Source organism: Maniola hyperantus, chromosome 11 (genome assembly GCF_902806685.2).
Source record: "Maniola hyperantus chromosome 11, iAphHyp1.2, whole genome shotgun sequence".
Classification (NCBI taxonomy): domain Eukaryota; kingdom Metazoa; phylum Arthropoda; class Insecta; order Lepidoptera; family Nymphalidae; genus Maniola; species Maniola hyperantus.
In genome coordinates this window covers 7,995,547-8,019,135 of record NC_048546.1, presented here as the reverse complement: position 1 = coordinate 8,019,135, position 23,589 = coordinate 7,995,547, and the positions used below count along the sequence as shown (strand labels likewise).

At 36.2% G+C, this 23,589-nt stretch overlaps 1 protein-coding gene across 1 annotated transcript in view; it reads left to right on the top strand.

Annotated features, from left to right (window-relative positions):
* The first annotated feature begins 2,524 nt into the window (after positions 1-2,524).
* cpo (couch potato) overlaps positions 2,525-23,589 on the top strand; it is a 272,957-nt gene continuing 251,892 nt past the window's right edge. Inside the window, exon 1 of the mRNA XM_034973503.2 lies at positions 2,525-2,659. Coding sequence (XP_034829394.1) covers positions 2,600-2,659 — 60 coding nt within the window. The 5' untranslated portion in view covers positions 2,525-2,599. The remainder of the gene's footprint in view (positions 2,660-23,589) is intronic.

The following is a 23,589-nucleotide window of genomic DNA, read 5'->3' as shown; positions in this document are numbered from 1 at the left end:
CACGTTATAAAAGCAAAAAGGTGGCATTGTAACTAATGTGCTGACACGTGATTGGTACTGGAACACTTACAGGTTGAATTCGTGTTACGTTACTAAATAAAATAATAGAGGTTTTTTTTCTTAAAGCCAGTCTTATTAATCACTGTACAAAATCATGCATGCGTGAAATGGTACCATAATACTGGCTGCATTTTCACGTTGGACAAGCCAGGCTGATCCGTTGCGCAAATAATGAGCCAGCCCTTCTGTCACGGTGAGGCTATTAATCGCGATGAAATGTTTCGTAATATTTTTTTTTGCACTAACACTCCATGGCCCCAGGGTTCCATGGCAAACGGAACAAAAATGTAACTGTCGATAATATTTCAAGAAATAGAGTTTATAAAAATAAAATCAAAATTTATTTATTTCTACATGAAACAGGACAACTAGTGTTCCTTGACAACTTGGTCTAGGACACTATCTTTATTTTATTTTTATTTATTTTTATTACACACACCCACACACAATTAACTCTACAAAATAAGTACGCGACATGTTGAGATGGCAATCAGGGTATGAGCAGCAGGGGGAAGGACGCCCGCACAGCCGCACGTCACCCGCGTTCGCCCCCACCGGGTTAGTGCGGGGACTGTGCGGACGTGCAGGGCGTTCCCTGCCCGATTGCTATCTCGATCTGTCGCGTACTATAGGTATGAGATAAAATTACCATAATCAGCTCTTACTATAGACGTGATAAAATGATAGAATAATTTTGTTTTGTTAGCGTTAAAGAATTCGGCCAATAAAATAATTACTCATTAAACGTAAATAATGCCCCGTGATGTCATCAACCTACTTTAATTTAGACGATTCTAGGTGTTTATTGCGATGACTAACCATCTAAATGGTCGCAAACACCCACGTGTGTAAAATCGGTTGTTTGACATTTGAAAATAACCGCTCCAGCACGAAGAGAGACCTTAACCCTATTATTATAGAATTTGTTTTCATTGAGCAATACGGTGGCACTCATGAATTTCAATATACGATTGGTCTTTTTGTTATGAGATATAATACTTATATAATTATCTCGATAAAGTTCCATTGCTGTATTTAGATCGGCTACTGCAGCTATAATTGGAATCTTTGCGATTAGAAATTTAATCCGAAGAAGATCCGAGAAGTGCCAAGATCAAGATCAACAAGCACTTGTTGCCAGTAATTTTCAGGGCTTTACGTTAAAATATTTATAAGAACGCGACAGGTTGAAATGGAAATCGGGGAGGGAACGCCCCGCCCCGCACACCCGCACAGCCTCCGCGCTAACCCGGTGCTTGCGAGCGCTGGTGACGTGCGGTTGTGCGGGGCGTCCCCCCCGCCTCATACTCCGATTGCCGTCTCAACCTGTCGCGGACTATAGGTTATATTTAGGAACATATCCTAGAATCTATCTAGGATCTAGAGTAAATGTAAGTAGTAGTTTTCCTTACTGTGTCTTGAGTGTGCATTTACATTTTCTCTTAACTAAATTAGTACTATATTATAGATATTAAGGTTTTGTTCGCATACTGAACGCGTGAATTTAAAATTTTATCCCGTGTTAGGTGAATGAAGTCTAGTTCTAAAAACCCTCTGTCTAGTCGTACATCGAGATATGATAGTTATGATAGCTCATAGCTTTTCAAAGCGCGGGTGAAATACATCAGTGAGAGCTTTCCGATTTATCGATAGAGGGTGGTAAGGGGCTTCTCCTACTAATTGGACCCCGATAGAATGGGAAGTAGTTATTTTGAATTATCATTGGGAAACGTCATACAGGTCTATTTACTCGCATCGGGCTGTCTTTTATCTGACTCAGTATTTTTTTCAATTGGATTTCGAAAACTCATATGTGTTTTTCTTTTTCAGGATCGGTTTACATGCAGAGCATCAACTAGCCCGAATGAGAACAAAGTGCTCGAGCGCAAAAATCAACAAAAAAACTAATTTAGCGCGTAGCATTCTTATAGTTTAACGATCGTAGTCGATAAGTCAATTGAAATTCGTGTAACAACGAGCGTAGTGCCGCGCCGTTGTCGACGAGTCGATATCGATAACGAGAACACGTCGCGTCGCGCGCGGTCCCGTCTCTGTCGCCGCCAGTGTCAGTGCTCGCCGGAGTCGCGCGACTCGGCCGGCACGCCCCGACACAGCCGTGGATAACCTCGGCCAGAGCCCCCTTCCGGTGAAAAGGCTGCACGAGGCGCTTCAGAGTGCGCAAGTGAAGCGGCAGCGGCTCTCCCCTCCGTACCCCGCCCCGTCGCCCCTGCACCCCATCCACCAGCTGGCCGTGCATCAGCACATCAAGGTGCAGCAGAGCATAGTGCAACAGAGCATCGTGCAGCAGCACCAGCTGAACCTGGCCCACCAGTCGCTGCAGAACCTGCAGGCGCAAAGCTTGCAAGCGGCGCAGCAGAGCCTGCAAGCGGCGCAGAGTCTGCAAGTGGCCCAAGGGCTGCAGGCCCAGAGCCCCACGTCTACGGGCGCGGGCGCGCAGCAGGGACCAGGAGTGACGCAGGGCGCGCTGGTGCCACCGCAGCAGCCGTCGCCGCGGGCCGCGTCTCCGCAGCACAAGAACATGGAGCTCGCGCTGTGTCAGAGCATGGACTCCGTCAACACCGCCACCACTGAGGAAGAGGTAAGCTTACTTACTTCACTTTGCATGGATACATTCTTCCTCACAGTGCATTTGTTCAGCGAATGTGTGCAGTGTGATTTGCACTGTTGCCAATTTTAGATTTTATATCTAACTTCTTCCCAACCACACATTCAATTCAATTGTCATTGACATGGGTTGGATACGTTTAAAAGAAACTGAAATGGAAAATTGGCATTTAGTAAATGTTTATATTACTCGACTCAGGTGATTTGTCATAGATCGCCATTACAATAAAGGAAACTTTCAGTATACAATAGGCATTCACTGACACAATAAAAGGAAATTTTCCTCGCGACTATTGCAGTGAAGGCTGTATGGCTCACAGGCCATAGCTATTGTAATGATTCGTCTCTGAGAAGTGATTTTCTAAATACTACGATAAAGGTACAACAGATCATGATCAACTTTAAAGTTAACTTTTATCACCCTGTATCCTAATTTTCATAAATTATTTGAATAAGATAGCAATTAAAGGTTATCTTACGTTTGTATTTATCAAACCAGAACGTTAAGACATAAGTTTTCTGTAATGAGATGAAATAATTTAGTACCTAATTGGGTTATTATATATTTTGCACCTATGGTACGCGACAGGTCGAGATGGCGATCGGGGTATGAGGCGGTGGGACGCCCCGCACATCTGCACGTCACCCGCGCTTGCCCGCACAGGGTCTGGGTGGGTGTGCGGGGCATTTCCCGATTCTAAGTTGCCATCTCGACCTGTCGCGGACTAAGTATACTTATTAAACTTTCTTATCTTTTCATTTTTTCATTGAACAAAATTTGAAATAGCAATCGTTCGAAACCTGATCAAGCGTTATACTTATTTATAAAACTACCTACCAATTCTTAGTAGTACTAACCTAATACGAAAATTCACATCTGTATAGCAAAGCGAAGGCTCAAAAAATAGCGATAAATTTCTCACAGTAAAGTGTGAGCAGGCGAGAAGTGGCCAGTGGTTGTGTTGCGAGACAAATAGAGTGGATGTCGTTTGCTGCGCTCGTGCAACCGCCGCCGGCGAGCTTTATAAATTGACTGCTTTTATGTTTATTGTATTGTATTGGATTGTATTAATGAATTCACTAGATTATTCCCGCGACTACGTCCGCGTGGACTACACAAATTTTAAACCCCTATTTTAGCCGCTCAGTTAAATTAAATTGTAAAAAGTTTTTAACTCAATCAGTAAAAAACTTTTTACAGTTTTTGTTGACAATAGAGTATTTTACCCTTTTTTGAAAAATGTCTTGACTTGATCCTAAAGTGAAAATAAACTACCAAAAATTACAACAAATTAAAAATAAACATTTTATTCGATTGATAAGTGTAATAAAAATGTATGTAAAATTTCGCCGCGGGAACGCTACCCGCCTTTTTTTTAGATTTCTACGATGTGCGAACGCATATCAATGACTTGACCAAGAAACATTAATTTTTATTACATAAGTACGTATGTACGAGTAGATATAAAACAAGAATATCATTGTTCAAAATTTGAACGCGATAATTTTATTAGTAGTAAGTGGGTACACCATTACATTATGATATAAGTAGGTAAGTACGTGAAGTTGGTACCTAATTACAATTTAAAATTGAGATCGTAATCAGGAGATTTAATATATCATGGGCTTAGAGTTGTGTTTGTAATTACACAGAATCAAGAGCTCTAACGCTTTTGTCTTCGCCTTTTCTTAATTTCGGATAGAGACGGAAAAACAGTAGGTATTGAATTTTTTATTTTCGGAAAAATTTTCAAGGAAAAAAATCCGCCCATATGTGATGAGATGTCACAAAACTATTTCTTTTTTCATAAACTAGTGTAGCGACATCTAGCTCTAGCTTCTCTTTGCTCTTTAAGTTGGCTATATTATTGGAGTATCACAAACGTCGGCACCAAATAAAGGATTTTCGGTAGTTTCCTTCATACATGTTTTATTAGTAGGTTAGTATTACGCATGTATTGTTCCAAACAAATTTCCAGGCAAAAGCTTATTTTACATGAAATAAAAGTTTCTAGATAAGTACGAAAATGTAGAGTGTATACTTATTACTTAGTTGTAAGTCAGTCGTAAGTCGTAACATGAGTCATTATTAAATTACTCCAACAATAATTCAGGATAATTATATAGCTACAGTTTATTCAATCAATTTAACAAAATCACTATCATTAAGCGTATAATTTATGGCTGAACTTTATAACATTAGGTACTTATAGTACGTAGAGGGGGATTCCAACATCAATGGTAGTACTATTATATATTGTGCTTATAGGCACCTCAGTAGGTAAGTATCATAACATGAAAATTCACTTGAACGTTCGTAACGTTGATCGTTGATAACGCAAATGGTATTTTGAATTCTTAATATAAATAGAAATATAAAAATCTTTATCAATTACGATAAATTAGCTTACCTACCTGCCTATCTAAATTTGTATGCTGTAGCCGCCTGTAATTGGAATTGTATTGTAATTGACCTGGCACGTAGCATTTGCATAATGTTATTTTTTTGCATAATTATAATTCTGTTGGTGGCTCAAAATAAAGTAAAAATCATTTAATATAATACACCTTAATTCGTGGTTGGCAGGTCCTATTGATACTATTAAATTACTAATTAAATAAACTATCAATAAATATTAAAAACAAAAATTAATGGCACTACTAAAGCAAATATTTATTTTATTTGGAAAACCAACAGCTTAAATTAACATATTATAATCTTAAAAGTTAAATAACTAGAAGCTAATAATAGGTTCTCACATGACTCATTTACTAAAAAAATATATTTCTGTTTTGTTAATATACAACGAAAGAGCTAGAGCAAAACTTCAAAACAGTGCCATAACATGAAAATGGTAATTGACTTGAAAATAATTATGTAGCTAGCTCGTTTGGTCCAGCGTGTTTGAAAGTTTGCGTTGATCTGGCTCGCTTTGATGTGAACTCATGCACTAAGCAAAGGGGAAGGATTATGGGCAAGACCCTTTGCTTACATAGCGTAGGTGCAATCATTCGGGCGTCTACGTAGCTGTAGCTTGCGCTAACTTGTGGCCATGGCCGTAGCCAGGAATTTTGTTCCGGGGGGTTGAATTGAAACCTGGATAATAAGCCTTAAAAGCCTCAATAAATCAACGGTCAAGGAGCGAAATTAAATCCTAATAAAAACTAAATTAACGACTAAGGAAGTATCCTTAGTTGTTAATTTAGTTTTTATTAGGATTTAATTTTGAAAGGAGCAACTTTTGAAAAAAAACCTATATTTTTTATCATATGGATGGGTGCACTTAACTATCGTGAGTGATTTCCATTATATTATATAGTATATTTCTACGGCTATACTCACGTATCCAGTCGACGTTAGCCCGTCTAGTTTCGAACCCATCCGGGGTCCTTTATCAAGGGGGTCATATATATAATTCTTTTAGCAGTTAGGCAGTGTTACTAGTTGAATTTTAAAGTCCCTGGCTTCTGAACTACTGTATTGAAAAACCTGAAAAATTCTAGAATATTAACACGTACTTAGTAGGTTCCCATGAAGTTATAAAAAATATATCATGACTGTTGTGAGAGTAAAAATTAACTAGCTATAGTCAATTAAGATAATGCAGTTGTTACGGTGCAACAAACATACAGAAAAAAATCACAACTAAAATAACTATTTGTATTTCTAGCATTTCGGGTGGTGGGTTGTAGCCCCCCCGGCTACGGCCTTGCAGTTGTGGCACTCGGGAATATTTTATTAACTTATATTAACCGTGCTTGCTTTGTTCCATATACGAGTACTTATACTGCGTAAACTTTGTTCATGTACATTAAATACATTATTATTTGGGATTGTTCATATACATACCTGCTACGTGTATCTACTAGTTACACATGGTTCTAGAATTCTAGATGCATGCTAATAATTTCTGTAATTTATTTTACAGCGTAGGTATACCTGCGGTTTCTACTTTAAGATAGTAGTATTAAACTGACCTTTTTAAATTTGACTGTTACAGTCTAGAAAAATGTAATTTATAGCCTTAAAAATTTTCAACGATGTATTGGTAGTCTTTCTACTCTAGAAGATGAAATTGTCACGTTACATTAAAACTCAAAGATTTTTCAAAAATGTAGCAACTAGCAACCCTATCCATCGTGTTCAGTATATTGCTTCTGAGGCAAGATAAATATATACCTGAGAAGCGTATTTATAATGATAGGTTGGTATCGATTCTAGTGACGTGAAGGCAACTTTCCAACTGGGCGAACACTTCAATTATAGAATATACTCGTAGGTAGGTAAGTAGTAAGTACACAGAAAATGACCGCGTGCTTTTGAAGAGAGTCGAAATTGTGGTCTCGTTATCCTATGAATGTTTGCCGTAATTATGGGAAACGTGATAGAAAATTGATTTCAATTCGTAAAGCTTGAAATGGGTGATTCATTGATGTTATACCTACTCGTAATTAATGGAGTAGCTTTGGAAAAGTATCCACATAGGTGTAGTGTTACGAATAAACTTTATTTTCAAACAGCTTGTTTTGATTTAGCTATCAGTAATCAGTAGCCATATTATAAATCCGAAAGTGTGTTTGTTTGTTGGTTTGTTGGTTTGTCGGTTGGTCCTTCAATCACGTCGCAACAGAGCAACGGATCGATGTGATTTTTTGCATGGATATAGTTAAAGACCTGGACAGTGACATAGACTACTTTTTATCCTGGCAAATCAAAGAGTTTCCAAGTGATTTTTAAAAAACCTAATTCCACGCGGACGAAGTTGCGGGCATCCGCTAGTAGATTATAAGAAAAAAAATTGAATTTCTATAAACTCATCAACAAAGGTATATAACTATAATATTATGATTGTTTTGATGGCGCCTTTGAATTCGAAAAAAATATAACAAAAACTTTGTCGCCGACAGTCAATCTTTGGGCATCATTTAGATGGTTCTTCTAAATGTTTGAGTTCCCTAATAGGAAGTACCTACAAGTTCGGGTGTTCAATCATACGTTGTATGTATATGGTTCTCTCCAAGTTAGTTAGCCTAAGAAGAGTTTGTTTATCATCCTCCAGTAATTCATCGCCAAGCTTATTATTGTCAGAAGTTAGCGTGCGCGAACAATACAGTGGGAGTCAAAATAATATCAGCTTAAACCCCCGCAGGCATAAATTATGTTTTGGGCTAGACTAAACAATATGTGTACCTATTTGGCTTGAATAACTAATTACGAACGGTTTGTGATAATATTTCGTTTCCATCAAAACCTCGAAACTTACTTTGTTCTATGCTTGTTTATGAAAATTAAAATAATGTACACAGCTCTAAGATACTTCGGAGGCGGAACATGTTTTTTTTTATCTTCTTTAATTATATAATTACGGTATTTGTTCAAAAACTTATTTATTCGCGATGTTGTTTAAAATATTTGGTTATTTAAAGCAAAAATTGTTCTGCAATCAACATCAACATTAAGCCTGGAAGAGATCGCTTTAGCGAGAAGGCCGCCTTTGCATGCTACATCTATTAGAATAAGATCCTGTATTGTGTTTTTTCAATGTTTACTTTGTGTTGTGTGCAATAAAGTGTCAATAAATAAATAAATAAATAAGTATTTCAATGAGATTTCATAGTGAAATTTTTCAGACTTTGAGCTCAGACTGAAAAATCACTATTTAGGTTGTCTGCAATGGATATGAAGATGGATAGTTTGAATGTACTTTTGAATAGTTTGTCTTCGTCCATTGACAAAATAATTATTGCTCCTGCCTTTTTTATCCAGCCGCATCTTAACAGCCATATAACCTATTTTGATCTTTTTTTGGGATTTTAAGGTACTTTATTAATCTCTTTTAGAAACATTATATTATTATTTTCAAATGAAGCGACTGATATTATAATTTTTAGATATAACTTTACAGGTACGTTCGTTTAGTCGTCAATCATAGTCTACAATATCACAAAACCTAATTTTAATAAAATTGCGGTGATTTAAAGATAAATTTACACATTTTATCTACATCCAAGTAGTTACTATACACACTTAAACATGAATGCATAGCAATATGGAAATAATATAGATAATAACCGGTCTTAGCGTGAAAGGCAAGGGGTGGTCGATGGGCGAGGCTGGCGCCGTCGCGTCTGGCGCCACTGGCTACACTTCGTCTGTGAACATTAATGCTTTAGCATCAAGCTTACTTTGGGTTAACGACACACGCACACTCTAGACGTTTTAGACGCAGAATACGCTATTTACATTCAGGTAAAGTGAGCAAGAATGCCAGTATAAAATTGAGCAATGTAAAAAACGAGAAATCTTCTCATGCTAATGGTGCTAATGATACTGCCGCTCATGCTTCCCAATCATCGTGGATTTTCAAAGAAATAGTAGTAGATATGATAACACTAGTAGGCAAAAAGCACTCCGGGGAAAAAGGAGCCCATGTCGTGTCCGGGATGTAAAGCTATTGTTGTACCTGTCATAAGCAATTAAGTGTGGGATGTCAAAAAGAGGTAACAGGCAGACATACACTTTCAAATTTATGATATTAGTATGGATAGGAGAAAACAAGATGAAAAATAAAAATAACTGCTGACAAGTGACAACAGATAATAAGCGCGCAGACAGCCGTCATATTATTCAAAACACGTGTGATACAAAGTTCGCCTCGTATCCTGATTCTTGTCTGCCCATGTAAGACAGCTTGAAGGAGAGAAATAATTTTGGGACCGCAATTTGTTAGGAACAATCAAATTATAGCTATTTATCCTGCAACAATATGGATTAGTTGTCCGCCTACTTGTAACAGGGTATTATTACATAAGAGTACCTACATAATAATATAATACAGTAAACCCTGCTAGACGATTGAAGATCAGTCTTCGTACAATTCGTGTTGCCAGTGATGACATATACATAGATCCAAAACATGGTCCCTAACTATGGGTCTCCTAAGAAAGTTCAGAGTCACACAGTAAGCGATGGAGAGAAACTATGCTGGAAGTTTCTCTATCAAATCAGAAATGAGGTGATGAGAAGGAAAATCAGAGTAACCGACATAGCTCATTAGGTTGCAAAGCTGAAGTGGCAATGGGCAGGGCACATGATGTTGGGGTCCTAAGGTGCTAGAATGGCGATCTCGCATCGGAAGTGCAGCGTTGGTAGACCCCTTAGATGGACGACATCAAACGAACACAGAGAGTCATTGGATAAAGGTGGATGCAAGACCGTGGCGTGTGGAAGTCCCTACATAGACTTATGTCCAGCAGTGGACGTCTATCGGTTGACAATGATGATGATGATACGATTGCTTTTTACTCTTGTTGACCTGAAGAAACATGGAGGTTTCTTACAGTTAATAATAAAATTGATCACCAAACCTTCGTTAAGAAACTGGAAAGATGATTAGAGGATAATACTTACTTATTGTATATTGATAATATTATATACTTATGATTGTGTATTGATAACCCTGGATGGTAAATTAATGCTGGTTTAACCTAAATGTAAGGCAGGCACCCTTAAAATTACTCGCTTCAACATTTATCTTAGAAATGTTTTCGAGAAAGTCATGTTTATGTTATGAAATTTATAAGAGGCACTAACCCTGTTTTCATTCTATCCAAGTATATTTTCAATATCCTCCAAAACGTTTCCAATTTTATGTTATTCCTGAGTATTATTGAGTTTTGAGATGTCTGACGATTACCTCGAATGTGGACTGATCGTTAAACTGGTCGCCCAATTTGATGCTTGTCGGGTAACGGCCCACGTAGACAGCACCTGTAAGGTTTCCTGAAATCTATAACTACTGTTTTAGTTTGTTCGCAATTTGCGATACTTTTTGCGATCGTTTCACTTTTACCCTTCGTTATCGGAACGTGGTAGTGTTTATCTTCGGAATGTTTTACCATTATTTCATTGCTGCTAACCTGACTTGTGAAATCTTTCTGTTCCTGATTTCAGATAATAATCTTTTGTTTATTACTTACTTTATTCTTTCTAGTTTCACGTTTTTCTTTAGTTGTTCGTAATAAAATATTATCTACACATATTTTTATTTTACATTTAGTAAACATGACTTATTTACACACACAGAGTGTAGATAATGTTGGCGTACAGTTATAAACCAAACTATTATATTAAACATGTGAAAATATATAATACTTGTTGGTTTGTTCTTCAATAACACCACAACGGAGTACCTAAAAGTTCGACGTGATTTTTTTCTTGGAGAGTGATATAAATCTAGACCCTATTAGTAGGATATTAAGCTACTTTTTATCCCGGAAAATATAAAAAAATCCTACGGGATTTTTGGAAATCTGAATCCTCCTCATATTATTTAGTATGTAAATATTACATTTTATTTTATGCAGTCATTTAATAGAATTCAAACTTTCAAACAATCCAATAAAACGTAGACGACAGTCGACATCATCATTGAAACTAAAGAGAAAATTATTGCCTCCCTCCAACTCGATCGCGGGGACATTCTCTCAATGAATTTAAGAGAAGAATTCTCGTAGAGTGGAATATAGACACCTCGGCCGCTTCAACAGTTTGTCCGTCTAATTTGTTCGCCGGCGCTCGACTGTAAAAACAAATAGCCTCTCTTCCGTTTCCCCTTCTCGATAGATAAGGATAGATATATTCTAACTAGGGTTGCCTGATACGAAACCATTCTTCAGGGACGTCACCTCCATATCTGAATGGCTTACGTATCTCTAGGTAATACTAATTTAACACCTTTTACTTCACATTGGACATTGCAGACTATCTTTGAATTACGCAAAAATAAAACTTATGAGTAAAGGCATAACAATCGAGTGGTTAATAAAAATTATGTCAGTCAATGGACTTCTACTGCTGGACTTATGATATGGGCATTTCCACACTCCGTTGTAGATATAGCTTGTCATCCAACTCTGCGAATGTCTGTCTGCCTCTTAGTAGAGTACCGAGGCGGAAAGCGGTATTGAGAATTTTGTGTGCTTGGTAAAAAATACAATAATTACGGCACGGCGAGTCTCTGCATTTTATTTTTCAGATGTCAATTTGTTTTCTCAATCGTGATATTTCAGAAAACATGGCAACCCTTATTCTAATAAACCGAAGAAAAAGGAGACATGGTTCCTTTAGATTATTTGGCTTTACGTCGCGTGAATGAGGCATTGCTTGATAACTTCAACCTCTTGTCTAGTATCCAATCTTGTTGAGCCGATGTTATAAAGGTTCCTTTGTTATAATTAATCGAGCCTTGTGTAATGTTACTCGCTTAGGGTTACTCACGGCGAAGTTTTAATTGAATTTGTTTGTCGATTTTGGCTTTTTGACGGGAGCGTGTTGCGGCTGGAAAACAATTTTTCGGTAGCGCTTTACGAAGTTACGCTTATGAATTTACCTGTCTAGCAACTTTATTACACGTCGATGTTACTTTGAAATTTTAGCTATGAAGTCTTCCCTTTAATTCTCCGAAAATATTTACCCGGTTGTAGCATGTTTTCGTGACTACCTGATGAGTTGTTAATTAATTTTATTAATCATACTTATGTGAGAAACTTCTCTTCTACTAGCAAAAAGTTTTGGATTTTAGGTTCGCAGCCAGAAGATTGTTTTAATAATTTCGCTTGGTGTTTCTTTTGTTGAAAATCTATTTTTATTAAGTTACTTATTTACTTACTCTAAATCCATTTCTTTGTCTTTGTTTTAGGTATTTAATTTAAAGTTAAAATTTGAAACCACCTCTATAATTATATGGGTTGGATAATTTCTCCATAATAGGATCGATTTTAATTTCCAGTGTACATAAAAACGCAATCAGTTATGCATTCGCTGTCGTTTCTATGTAAAAAAAATCATTTTCAGATTCTTTATTAAAACCACCCATGTGAATGGAGTCGTGATTCGCAGCCATTATCGGCCACCCCAACCTCATGTTAATACGTCCGCGGAATACCGCCTCTTTGACCGCCACGGCTTTAAGCCATGTAATAAATATGGTTGAAACGAGTATGGACTTTCAAATAAATAAATCCTGGTTTATTTTACTGAATGGTATTTCTCCACTATGATTGTATAAATGGACCGTCACCCGCAGTAAAGTAATGTCAGCTAAAGTCCAGTTTCGAGATACCATTTCTGAGCGCTGAAAGTACTCTGCTTGTCATTTAAAGTGTTTTTCTGTTTTGTAAAGTGTATCATTTTCTTGGTTACCGTTATGTAAGTAATGTAAGTTTTAAAAATAAAACAGAATTCAATACTACAAGTAACAGTTCCATACTAAATATCATCATCATCATCGTCATCATCAACCTATCGTCGGCTCACTACGGAGCGCGTGTCTCCTCGCAGAATGAAAAGAGTTTTGTGTCATAATTCACTTCGCCACGCAGGCCAAGTGCGGATTGTCAGACTACAGACACCATTCAGAACGTTATGGATCTCTCAGGCCTGCAAGTTTCCTCACAATGTTTTCTTTCGCCGATAAAGCAAATGATATTTAATTTCTTAAAATGCATATAACTCCGAAAAGTTAAAGTTGTGTGCTAGGAATCGAATCTCCGACCCCCCGTACTAAATAAAATTTTGGCAGTATTGGCCACTAACAATGACCGATTATTCTGATTTGACTAATTCATAGTAGGTAGGTTGTTTCATTTCGTATCAAGGCAAAAGCTTTAAAAATGTGAAATCCATTGTATTGGATAACATCTAACGTTTCTGTACTTAATGCTACGAATAACATAGATAGGTATATTGTTATTCGTAAACTTAATGTATTTCAGCAGTTTACATACTTAAGTATACCTAATGATATAACTTATTATTATTATATAATAACTTATTATATTATTCATATTATAATACTTATGTAGCTTTATTTCATATCATCGCAATTAACTACTAGTTTCCATTACTATCTACTTGCCGACTGTCGAAGTTGATGTTAAGTTCTTGGTAAAGTTCTAAGTTATATTATACTTACACACTTAAGATTAATACGGTTTTCTTAGTTAAGTCGAATTTCATATAAACACGCTGGATGGTCTATTTTACTGTATAATATATGTAGAGCCTATGTTTTCAGTATTACTATTCTTTTATCTTCATCTTAATTAGCCTTAAATTATCCGTTGCTGGACATATGTATGTCTTTGTATGTGCAATGTGCATGCCATTTTTCCCGCTGTTGGGCAAGCCTCCTCTAACTTTTAATTTTCATCGTTTGTGTTTAAAAATATTTTCTTAATTTAGAGGAAGAGATATGATTTTGCAATGTAGTAAGTATGTACTTGGCAATCTATTATAGTAAGTTTGGCTTGCCAAAAGGCATACTTATTTGAAGAAAAACCGTTTTTATTTAAAGATAAATTAAAAAGCACTGTTAAATTTGGCTGTACCTTTTTGTTTTTATAACATCTCCACTGTTTACCCATATTCGCAATAAAGAAAGTTGAATTGAATTGAATTAAAATTCAATAATTTTTGACTTATTTACCTTTTCTCACAATTATATTTTCTACAATAGGTATTTAAATTTAGATTGTTTTTCAATTCTCATCTAAGTGAACTTTTGTTCTTTTTGAAAAAATAAAATCTTTAAAGATAAGCATAAGAGTATAATAATGATCGTAAAAAACGGTAATTTTTTTGCGATTACAGCTGCAGCAATGATTTCAACCGCAGATAATTTTAATTGGATATTTTGCGCTGCAATGCTGATTGATAATAATCCAATGTTCAAAGGATTTAAAAGTATCTACTCGTTGAATCACAGAATATATAATAGTACTAACGGTTGAATGTCGTCTGGCAGACTTATTAAAGGTCATTATCAAGGGGAGTCAAATGCTAAGGCAGGTAGGTCCAATTGCATAATGTGAGGTTAAAGTCGTGCTAGTCTTAGCTCTTGTCGTCAATAAAACCTTAATTTAAAACCCTTAAAAGCTTTATAGACTAATAATGGGTTGCTTAAATCAGGATTTGTTAACTTCCAAAATTTTTCCTTTTAAGTAACTTTTACACAATTAATATTATTACATTTTGCTTTTTATTGGCGCCAAAGTTTAACGCAAACCATAACATAACTTTAACCGGCTGTCATGCAAGAGGACCTAAGTAAAGTCGTCGTTTTGATTTTGGAAGTCTCGTTAGGTTATGTAATGTTTGAAAAATCTGTCAGTTTACATGTAGGCGAATATGTAGCAAATACGTCATGATTTCATCAGGTAAAGCATCAAATTGTACCCAAAGTGAAGGAAATCTGCAATATCGGCTTAAGCTCGAAACAATAGATTGGACACGGAGACCAGTCAATAACTGTTGCTTGATACTATCCGTTCACCTCGGATTACCCAATGGGACGTGTAAACAACGAAAAACAACTGCTTCGTCGTATTTAGTGAACATAGCTTTAAATGTACATTTTTAGGGGTTATTGTATGATTATTTGTGTGAACAGGTTAGCTTATCATAATTGAAGAAGTTAACGTTGGAAACAGGTTCTTTGTTATCAATTATTAATCATTCAAGTAAACATGGTTATTCTGTTATGGGTATTTAATAATGTAACTTCATGTATCTACCTAGTAGTACCTACCTAAGCCAGTTTCTTGTGTCGTTCATAAAAATTACATACATACTAAAATGACAACTACTTCGCCTCGTCTCACCATTTAGGAAAAAAGCGATTATAGTTGGCATTGTTTTTTGTTTGGAATGTTTTAGAACGGTTATAATAATTTGATCCATAGTTAAGTTTGTTAGGTTACTCATAAGGAAGACAAACATTGTCAAGAATTTATAATTAGGAAAAGGAAGTTATAAATCAGATAATCCAATTTTAGTCTTGATTAATATGAAGGTGACGACTGGGCTGGGGATACGTGGTCGGAATTTCAATGTATTGATACTCGTACATACCTACAATATTAAAAAAGAGCGAGAGAAATAAAGTTTGTTACTACTTTATTTTGAAGAATGGGAAAACTAACTTACATATTTTAGTGTTTAGTAGGACTAGTGGAATGGTAGTGGAGTAATAATTAAGAGTAGTCATAGTAGTAGGTATTTATTGTGCATTGTGGAAGTACTTTGGCTCACAGCCAAGCAGACTTGAAGCTTAGGGTTAGGTCTTATGTATTAAGTTGCTAATATGCATGATATTTTCTGTGACAAATTCGCTAAGATAAATGAAAAGTTCAGATAAGATAGGATCTTTAGTCAGAGAATAGCATAAACTATTTTGAAAGATGAAGATTACGCAACTAATATACCTAATCATCTATACATTTTAAATTTGATCAGGCAGACTTGACGAAAATTCTTGTAAATCTGCTGACAGTGATTTTCTGTGACTATTAAGGACATACTCTTGACTCGATTTATAATAATGTAGTAAATACAGTATGCTTTAACGATAAAAGATAACATTATGAAGATATCTGCATGTCTGAGAGTTCTCCATAATGTTTTCAAAGGCGTGTGAAGTTTTGTCCGCACTTGGCATAAATCGTTCTCATTCTGCGAGGAGACTCGTGCACAGTAGTGAGCCGGCAATGGGTTGAGATAATTATGATAAAATATCACGTAAGCTAAGTGAAAAGAGCAAACAATATCGACGGGGTCTGCATGAACGGTTCTATAATGCCAAATACAAGACGAAAAACGGGACCCGCATTGTTAGTGGAAAATCGAACTCGAATGTCGCGAGACGAAAGGCTCTTTGTGCACAATCAATGGGCCCTCGATTGCTGATAACTTTCTTTGCAGTTCTAGACTGAGTTTGAGTTCGAAACTGCTGTCGGGTATCCGCTCTTGTAGACATCCACTTGTAAGTTGTAACTAGTAATGAAAGGCAATGAGATACAGCTTACATTGACGTCTGTGGATACAGCAATAGGTTTAAACATGGTGACATGTGGGTGTGCTGGGCGTCCCCCCGCCTCATACCCCGTTTGCTATTTCAACCTGTCGCGGACTATAAGCTCTCTCGGCTAGAACTCTCAAAAATGTCGTCGGCTGCGGCGTATGGTTCTGGCAGAGGAGATAACGTAGATGTAGCTCTAAACCGCTCGGGATGGAGGTATGCTATAAATGTCCTGTGCCTCACTGGAGAGATATTATAATACCTTCTATCGAATAATAAGAGTTATTCTAATACTTAGTTAACAGAACATTACGCGTGAACAGTGACGAAATCTACATACGGATCGAATTAAGAACCTCCGCCTTTTTCAAGTTGTTTAAAATTGAATTAGTCTTATTGTTCCCGCATTGCCGAATTTCATGAAAGATAATTTATTATTTGAAATGTAAGTCACGTTTACAATTTCTTTGAGTTACATTTTCCTTAACTTTGGATTTCAATTAAAAATAAGGCTTGGAAAAAAATTGTTCCCCTGGTTCAAACTTTGATATAAAATAAGTTTATTTGAATAAGATTATACGTAGCGTGTACAGGCTGTGATTTTTTTCTTTATCTATAATTGTGTTTTTTTTAATTTACTTTAATTTTTTTTAATGTAAAAAAAAGTTTTTTTTTTAATTTTTAAGGGTTTGATCAGTTTTAGAAAATAAAAATAGAAATATTCCCTATTCAAATAATATTTTAGAAGTGCTTTAAAATCTTTACAAGAATGGGTCTAGACTCTAGTATCTAGTAATAGGAAAGTAATCTGTCTGGTTCGGTATGCCTTTTTCTACCGAGAAGAACCAGCAAGAAACTTTGTCAAATCCATAGACTAATATACATATTACTATGGTCAAATCTGAACCGATTTCCACTTCATTCAAATAGAGTCAAATTGACCTTTATATTAAGTAAAGATGTTTTTATTATTTTTAAGTATTTTATTTGTACTACAAAGTTATAACCAAGAAGATAAAAAGTGGTCAGGAAAGCACTTATATCTCTATAAGAGATCTCTACCACCCTTCTCAAATCTCAAATCTTCTCAATATAATCTATGGAGAGAAAGGATAGAATTCCTCAAAGGATAAACGCAAATAACGTTCAGTACTACAGTTTATTATGTAGTATTTTCTACCACATAATATTATAATATTATAAACCGTATATTAAGATTTGTTGTAGGTTTTTTTTCTGACAATAACTTATTACGAAAATGTTGTAATTTATTATTACAGCAGTGCAGGTTTACTAGATGTATTCAAAGCACACCGAGTATTTAAATTACGAATATTTTCCATTCCATAAATTAAATAATTTTGTCTGAACTTGCTGAGGCATGCCGTAATTAGTAATTTGAGAGGCACCATATTCCCAGATTTATTTGTATTCAGGTGTATTTAATTTGAAAATAAAATAATGTTTTTGTAGCCTCAATGTTTTTGTTTTGTTATTAATCTTCGTGAATTCTAGAGGTTAATATTTAATTAAGAATGTTGCGGAGTTTTTTCATGTTTGCTGATTTATATGATGAAAATTTAAATTGGTATAGGTACCTATACTTACAAAAAATCATTTTTTTTAAAATTCAAATATAATTTCATAAATGCTTTCGAAACGTCATAGTGATACATTGCTACTGGCATAGTATGTATATAAAGAAGTATATACCTACTATATCTCTATCATTACCTATTTACCTATTATATATTATTATACTTATTACCTACATTACATAATATTTTGTTGCATTGGCAATAAAGGATGTGTTTACTATACCTATTATTCGAATGTCACATTGCAATATATCTGCAAGTAGGTATGCTCAAGGGTGCAGAATAAATCAGTTTGCTTGTCAAATTGAAATGTAGAGCTGGCTCCAGCTTGAGCTTCGCTTAGTAACAATGGATGGTGGTGGTGGTGATGGTGGATGGTGTATGGAGGGTTCAAAGTATGGTGGTTTACTAATATTTCGCTGATGAAGTTGCGGGCATCAATTTTTTATTACAATTTTTGTTTCGAGCTACAATCTTCCGGTTAAGACATGGACAGACTCAAATCGCGACGGCAGCTACCCGCAACAGTGATTCCACGATTAACAAATTGTAATAGGTAGGTAGTAGGTACACGTATCACTACAAATATTATAAAAATACAAAAAATTGTTTGTTTATTAGTTTGTTGGTTCGACGTGGAAGTCATGGGCATCAGTTAATACTCGTATATCTATAATGAACTGTATAGCTACTAATATACGAAATATATTAAGTAATATACTGCTGTATAGAGACGTCTCAGTGCAGCTAGGATCCACGTTGGACACGTTGGTTTCTGCGCGTTATTTGTTTCCACGACCAGTAAGACCTGCACTAACAATGTTTTATGTAAAGTTTGCCCCGAGAGCCATAATACCCACCGAGATGTAGCATTATCAACTGTAATAATTCACAATCTCAACATTACCGCAGAAATTAAGATGTAGCCTCGCAGCGGTCACGTACGGGCCGACTTGTTTGAAATACGGAGGAGCTCATCGGTCTAGCACTGCTCGTTAAGCGTCGGAGCGTGCTTTTATTACGGCAAAGCGTGCGCCGCTGTCAGGCGACACTTGAATATTAAACCGGCGACACTGGGTCATGAATATTGCCGCGTACCCGGTTGTAATCGAGCGTGGCGTGGCCAGGTGATGAACGCTACCAGAGAGTTGTCGTGTTTATTAGAGTCAGTGATGTCCCGCAAAATAGCCTCAACAGTCTTATAGTCCGCGACTGGTTGAGATGGCAATAGGGGTATAAGGTGGGGGACGCCCCGCACACTCGCTCGCCCGCACCGGGTTAGCGCGGGGGCTATGCGGGGCGTTCCCTCCCCGATTACCTGTCGCGAACTATAGGAGGCTAGCATGAATAGTAGCTTTAGTTTTAAGTTTGCGTTATAATTATCACCACTATATTATCTTACAAATCTAACACTATACCAGACAATCAATAAGAGTAATTTATTACCTATTTTGAATAAATCATTTGACTTTGACTTTGACTTTGAATTTTGTGATTGCGTTGTTCATTGTAATAATCACAATAGTTGTAATTACTGCCACTGTACAGCAGTTACAACTATTGCGATTAGTGTAATAGTGTGGCTAATTCTGACGTAAGTACACAATAACTAAATTAACAGGTCTAAATCTAGTGCCATTTCTTTTCGTGGGCAGCATTATAAAAGGGATAGAAATTATTTAGACATGTCATTTTAATTTAGTTTTTTGAGTTAGTTGAGATTGTGTATAACAGATTAGCTACAATATCCGCCAATCAGAGGTGATTGTGATCTTCACATTAAAGCTGTTAAGTATAGGTGCTAGGTCTTCTGACTGGTATAGGTACGCGTTTACAAGTCCTGTTTTATATCATTCAGTTAATTGGCGCGGGACCTGCTTTAAAACTCTGTCAATAATATCGTTATTTTTATCATAATGGCGCAGCTCCAAGTACCAAACTTATGTGTCTTTATACACTGTTTATTCATGGCTTATTAATTATACAAATAGGTATAAATAAGCCGTGAACAAACTATCTGTAACTTTTTATCTCTAAGGACCATTAGGGGTGCTCTTTTAATGCCTGATGTATCTGTTTGTTGCTCCATGGTCTAACTCAGTGTACCGATTCTCGTCGCGTCGACCGCTGCAATTTGTCATGATGGATTTCATCTCAGGTGATGTAAGGCACGGCTGATTAGATATGGCTCCATTTTTCTATCGGATAATGTGGCAAAAACCTGTTCAGTTTCACTATTAATCTCACCGTCTAGTATAGTGGCATACGCCTTTGTTTTTATGCGGCAGTCGGTTGAGATTAGATCACAGTTTCTAACATACAGCTATACAGGTACTTTCGCAACATGCGTACGCGGCACCGATCGTTCTAAAGTTAAAACTAACTTTGTACTTATAGGTACAGTCACAAACAAAACATTTAAAGGCTCATTTTTATCTGTTACCTACTTACCTACTAATATTATAAAGAGGTAAAGTTTGTAAGTTTATTTGTAGGGGGTAATCTCAGGAACTACTAAACCGATTTTGAAAATTATTCTTTCACTAGTAGAAAGCTACATCATTCCTGAGTAACATATTACGCTATACCTATTTTATTTTCATAAAAATTATAGAGATCACTACGAATATTGTAATTAGCTATCGGGTCGCTCTAGTTGTTCGATAAAGCGGTTGCTGTAGGCACTGCATTTGAGGATAACCTGCAGGCGGGATAACGAATATTGAAAGTAGCCGATTGATACACATGCAGGAGTACCCCACAGACAGACCCTCTGAAGTCGTATTGACCAATGCAGTTGATGAAAATCACAAGCTTTTGAGAAAAGTTTCATGCGTGCACTCAATGACGAATGAAAATGGCTTCCCATACATAAATTACGCGAGCAGTACAGCATATATTTTATAAATCAACCATACCTAAATGCGATTGATGAGTCATATGCCATTATATGATTTTGTATGGTTAACACTGGGTTGACAAAAAAACGAATCTGCAAATGATAAACTTATGGGCTTACATCGGAATGTAATGCCAATCTACATTTAGCTGATGGTAGCAATTTTGCATACACTACACACCTATAATAGATAAGAACCACAGCTGCTCTAATGTGCTGCGCTCAACGTTCGAACTTTATAATTACAATGTAATTACAGCTCGGTTTGCTAACGGACTGTGTTTCCACATGATAAGGTACCTAACGTAACATTGTTTTCATTGGCTCTTCTCTAAGGTAACTCATTACCAAGGCCCTATCTTCCTTCCTTCTGTTGTAATTTCTATGCACTTACAGCTAATTTTCAATTACGCCTTAATATTATATGAATTAAAAGAGCGGCATTCTTCTTTTTTTATGGATGGAGTATTAAGAGGAGTCTCAATTACCTATACTCCATCCATTCATCTATTTATTCATCAGCTTACAAGCATCTTCAAGAGCACCATTATGCCTCTGTCATCCTCATGCAAGATGGATGAGAAAGGTGGAGGTATAAAGACACGGTGGGTCCACTACAACCTATCTATATTACTTAAAGCTACAAGTTACTTATTTTACATTAATTTGACATACCTACAAGAGTTTGAAGGAAACATGTTCTTCTCAGAGTGTACTGCGGCATGATTGTGGACCTAATTTTATTAGAAACTTGAAGAACACTTACAAAAATAACCATGATTCATATCTAATACCGATGGAAATTCACAAGCAAACACAAACATTGATGTGCAAGAATTCGCCACAGCTGCTCTAATATGTTTCGATGTACGTACTCGTAAGTACTGCACTTGATAATTGCTTACGATGTAATTACATACTTGCCAGAGAGCCGTGGCTCGCTATACCTATCTAAGTACTGCACATGTATTGAATCGGTTTCCATTTTCTATAGACATTGGAATATAATAGAATAGAAAGATTTTAAACTTTTACAAGTACTTTTGAACCGTCAAATGCATCTAACACACTGGTTCCGAATGTCTTTCCTACCGAGAAGAACCAGCAAGAAACTCAGCGGTTGCTCTTTCTCAAAGATTAGATTTACAATAATATTATGGATTTATAAAAGTAGGTAAATGCTGACAGTCCCGCGCATAAGCCCGCGCATTATTGAAGCGAGCTGCGAGTTAAATCTACACTCTTTTATCATAATAATTTTTGACTGTATTTACCTAATATGCTTTTTACCTAATAGATTTTTTAAATTTGTGTAAAGGCAAGTCTAAAATTGATTGCGGAGTTATGTTATAATTGTCTGTCAAGAATCAAAATATAATTTGTGTTGAAATGGTCTGGTAGGAGCCTTCGGCCGTGGCTAGTTACCACCCTACCGCCAAAGCCGTGCCGCCAAGCGATTTAGCGTTCCGGTACGATGCCGTGTAGAAACCAAAGAGGTTTGGGTTTAATAAAAACTGCCATACCCCTTCCAGGTTAGCCCGCTTCCATATTAGGCTGCATCATCACTTACCACCAGGTGAGATTGGTGTTAAGGGCTAACTTGTATCTGAATTAATAAAAAACTATCACTGACTAGTGTTTGTTTATAAATGACTGTGCGAGTGCATCGTCTAATCAAACGCGCTCCAACAAAGACCTTATTATATTTCTTTCCATCAGACGCGATTGTCGTCGATCGCAAATCTATCTTTCTTTAAAAAAAGTGATAATATAATCTAGCGCTATTTCGATGCTGGAATAAAGCGTTTTGATTCTAGTCTATTGCGCGATTGAACTTACTGGATTACTGGAGTGGAATAAATGTACACCGAATAAAATAAGTGTACCTAACTGATTATTATTTATGAATCCTATTTCAAAATGGCGTGTTTAATCTCTACAAGCGTTCGGAATCTCGTGAAAAATGTATTTCGTTCAACGGTGTTACGTAGGTATCTGAAATTTACGGACAGCAAACGAAACAGAATTTCCTAATTTGATATAAAATAACCATTGAATTCAATAATTATGTTTATGCGATTTAATTCTGTATTTATTACCATGCTGTGCCATATTGGATTTTGATAGATATTTAGGATATAGGTACATAATTCATACAATACCTAGTATAAATGCGAAAGTCTGTCTGTCTACGCTTTTCAGCTTATAATGACAAATGGATGGCCGACAGATTTTGGTGACCTGTCGCCAAAATCTGTCGGACATCCACCTCGCAGCTTTACTCCAAAAATTATACAATGGTACCTATCCATACTAATTATATTATAAATTTTGTAAGTTAATTTGTAGAAAGTAATCTCTGGAACTACTGAACCGATTTTGAAAATTCTTTCACCTATAGAAGGCTACATTATTGAGTACTTACTGAGTGACATACTTACATCTTATTTTGTGTATTTATATTTTATTTTCAAAAAATTAGAGATCCCTAAATTAGATTAGAAAGTTGTAATAAGCTACAGTACGCGGCAGAAAATAATGTAGGTAC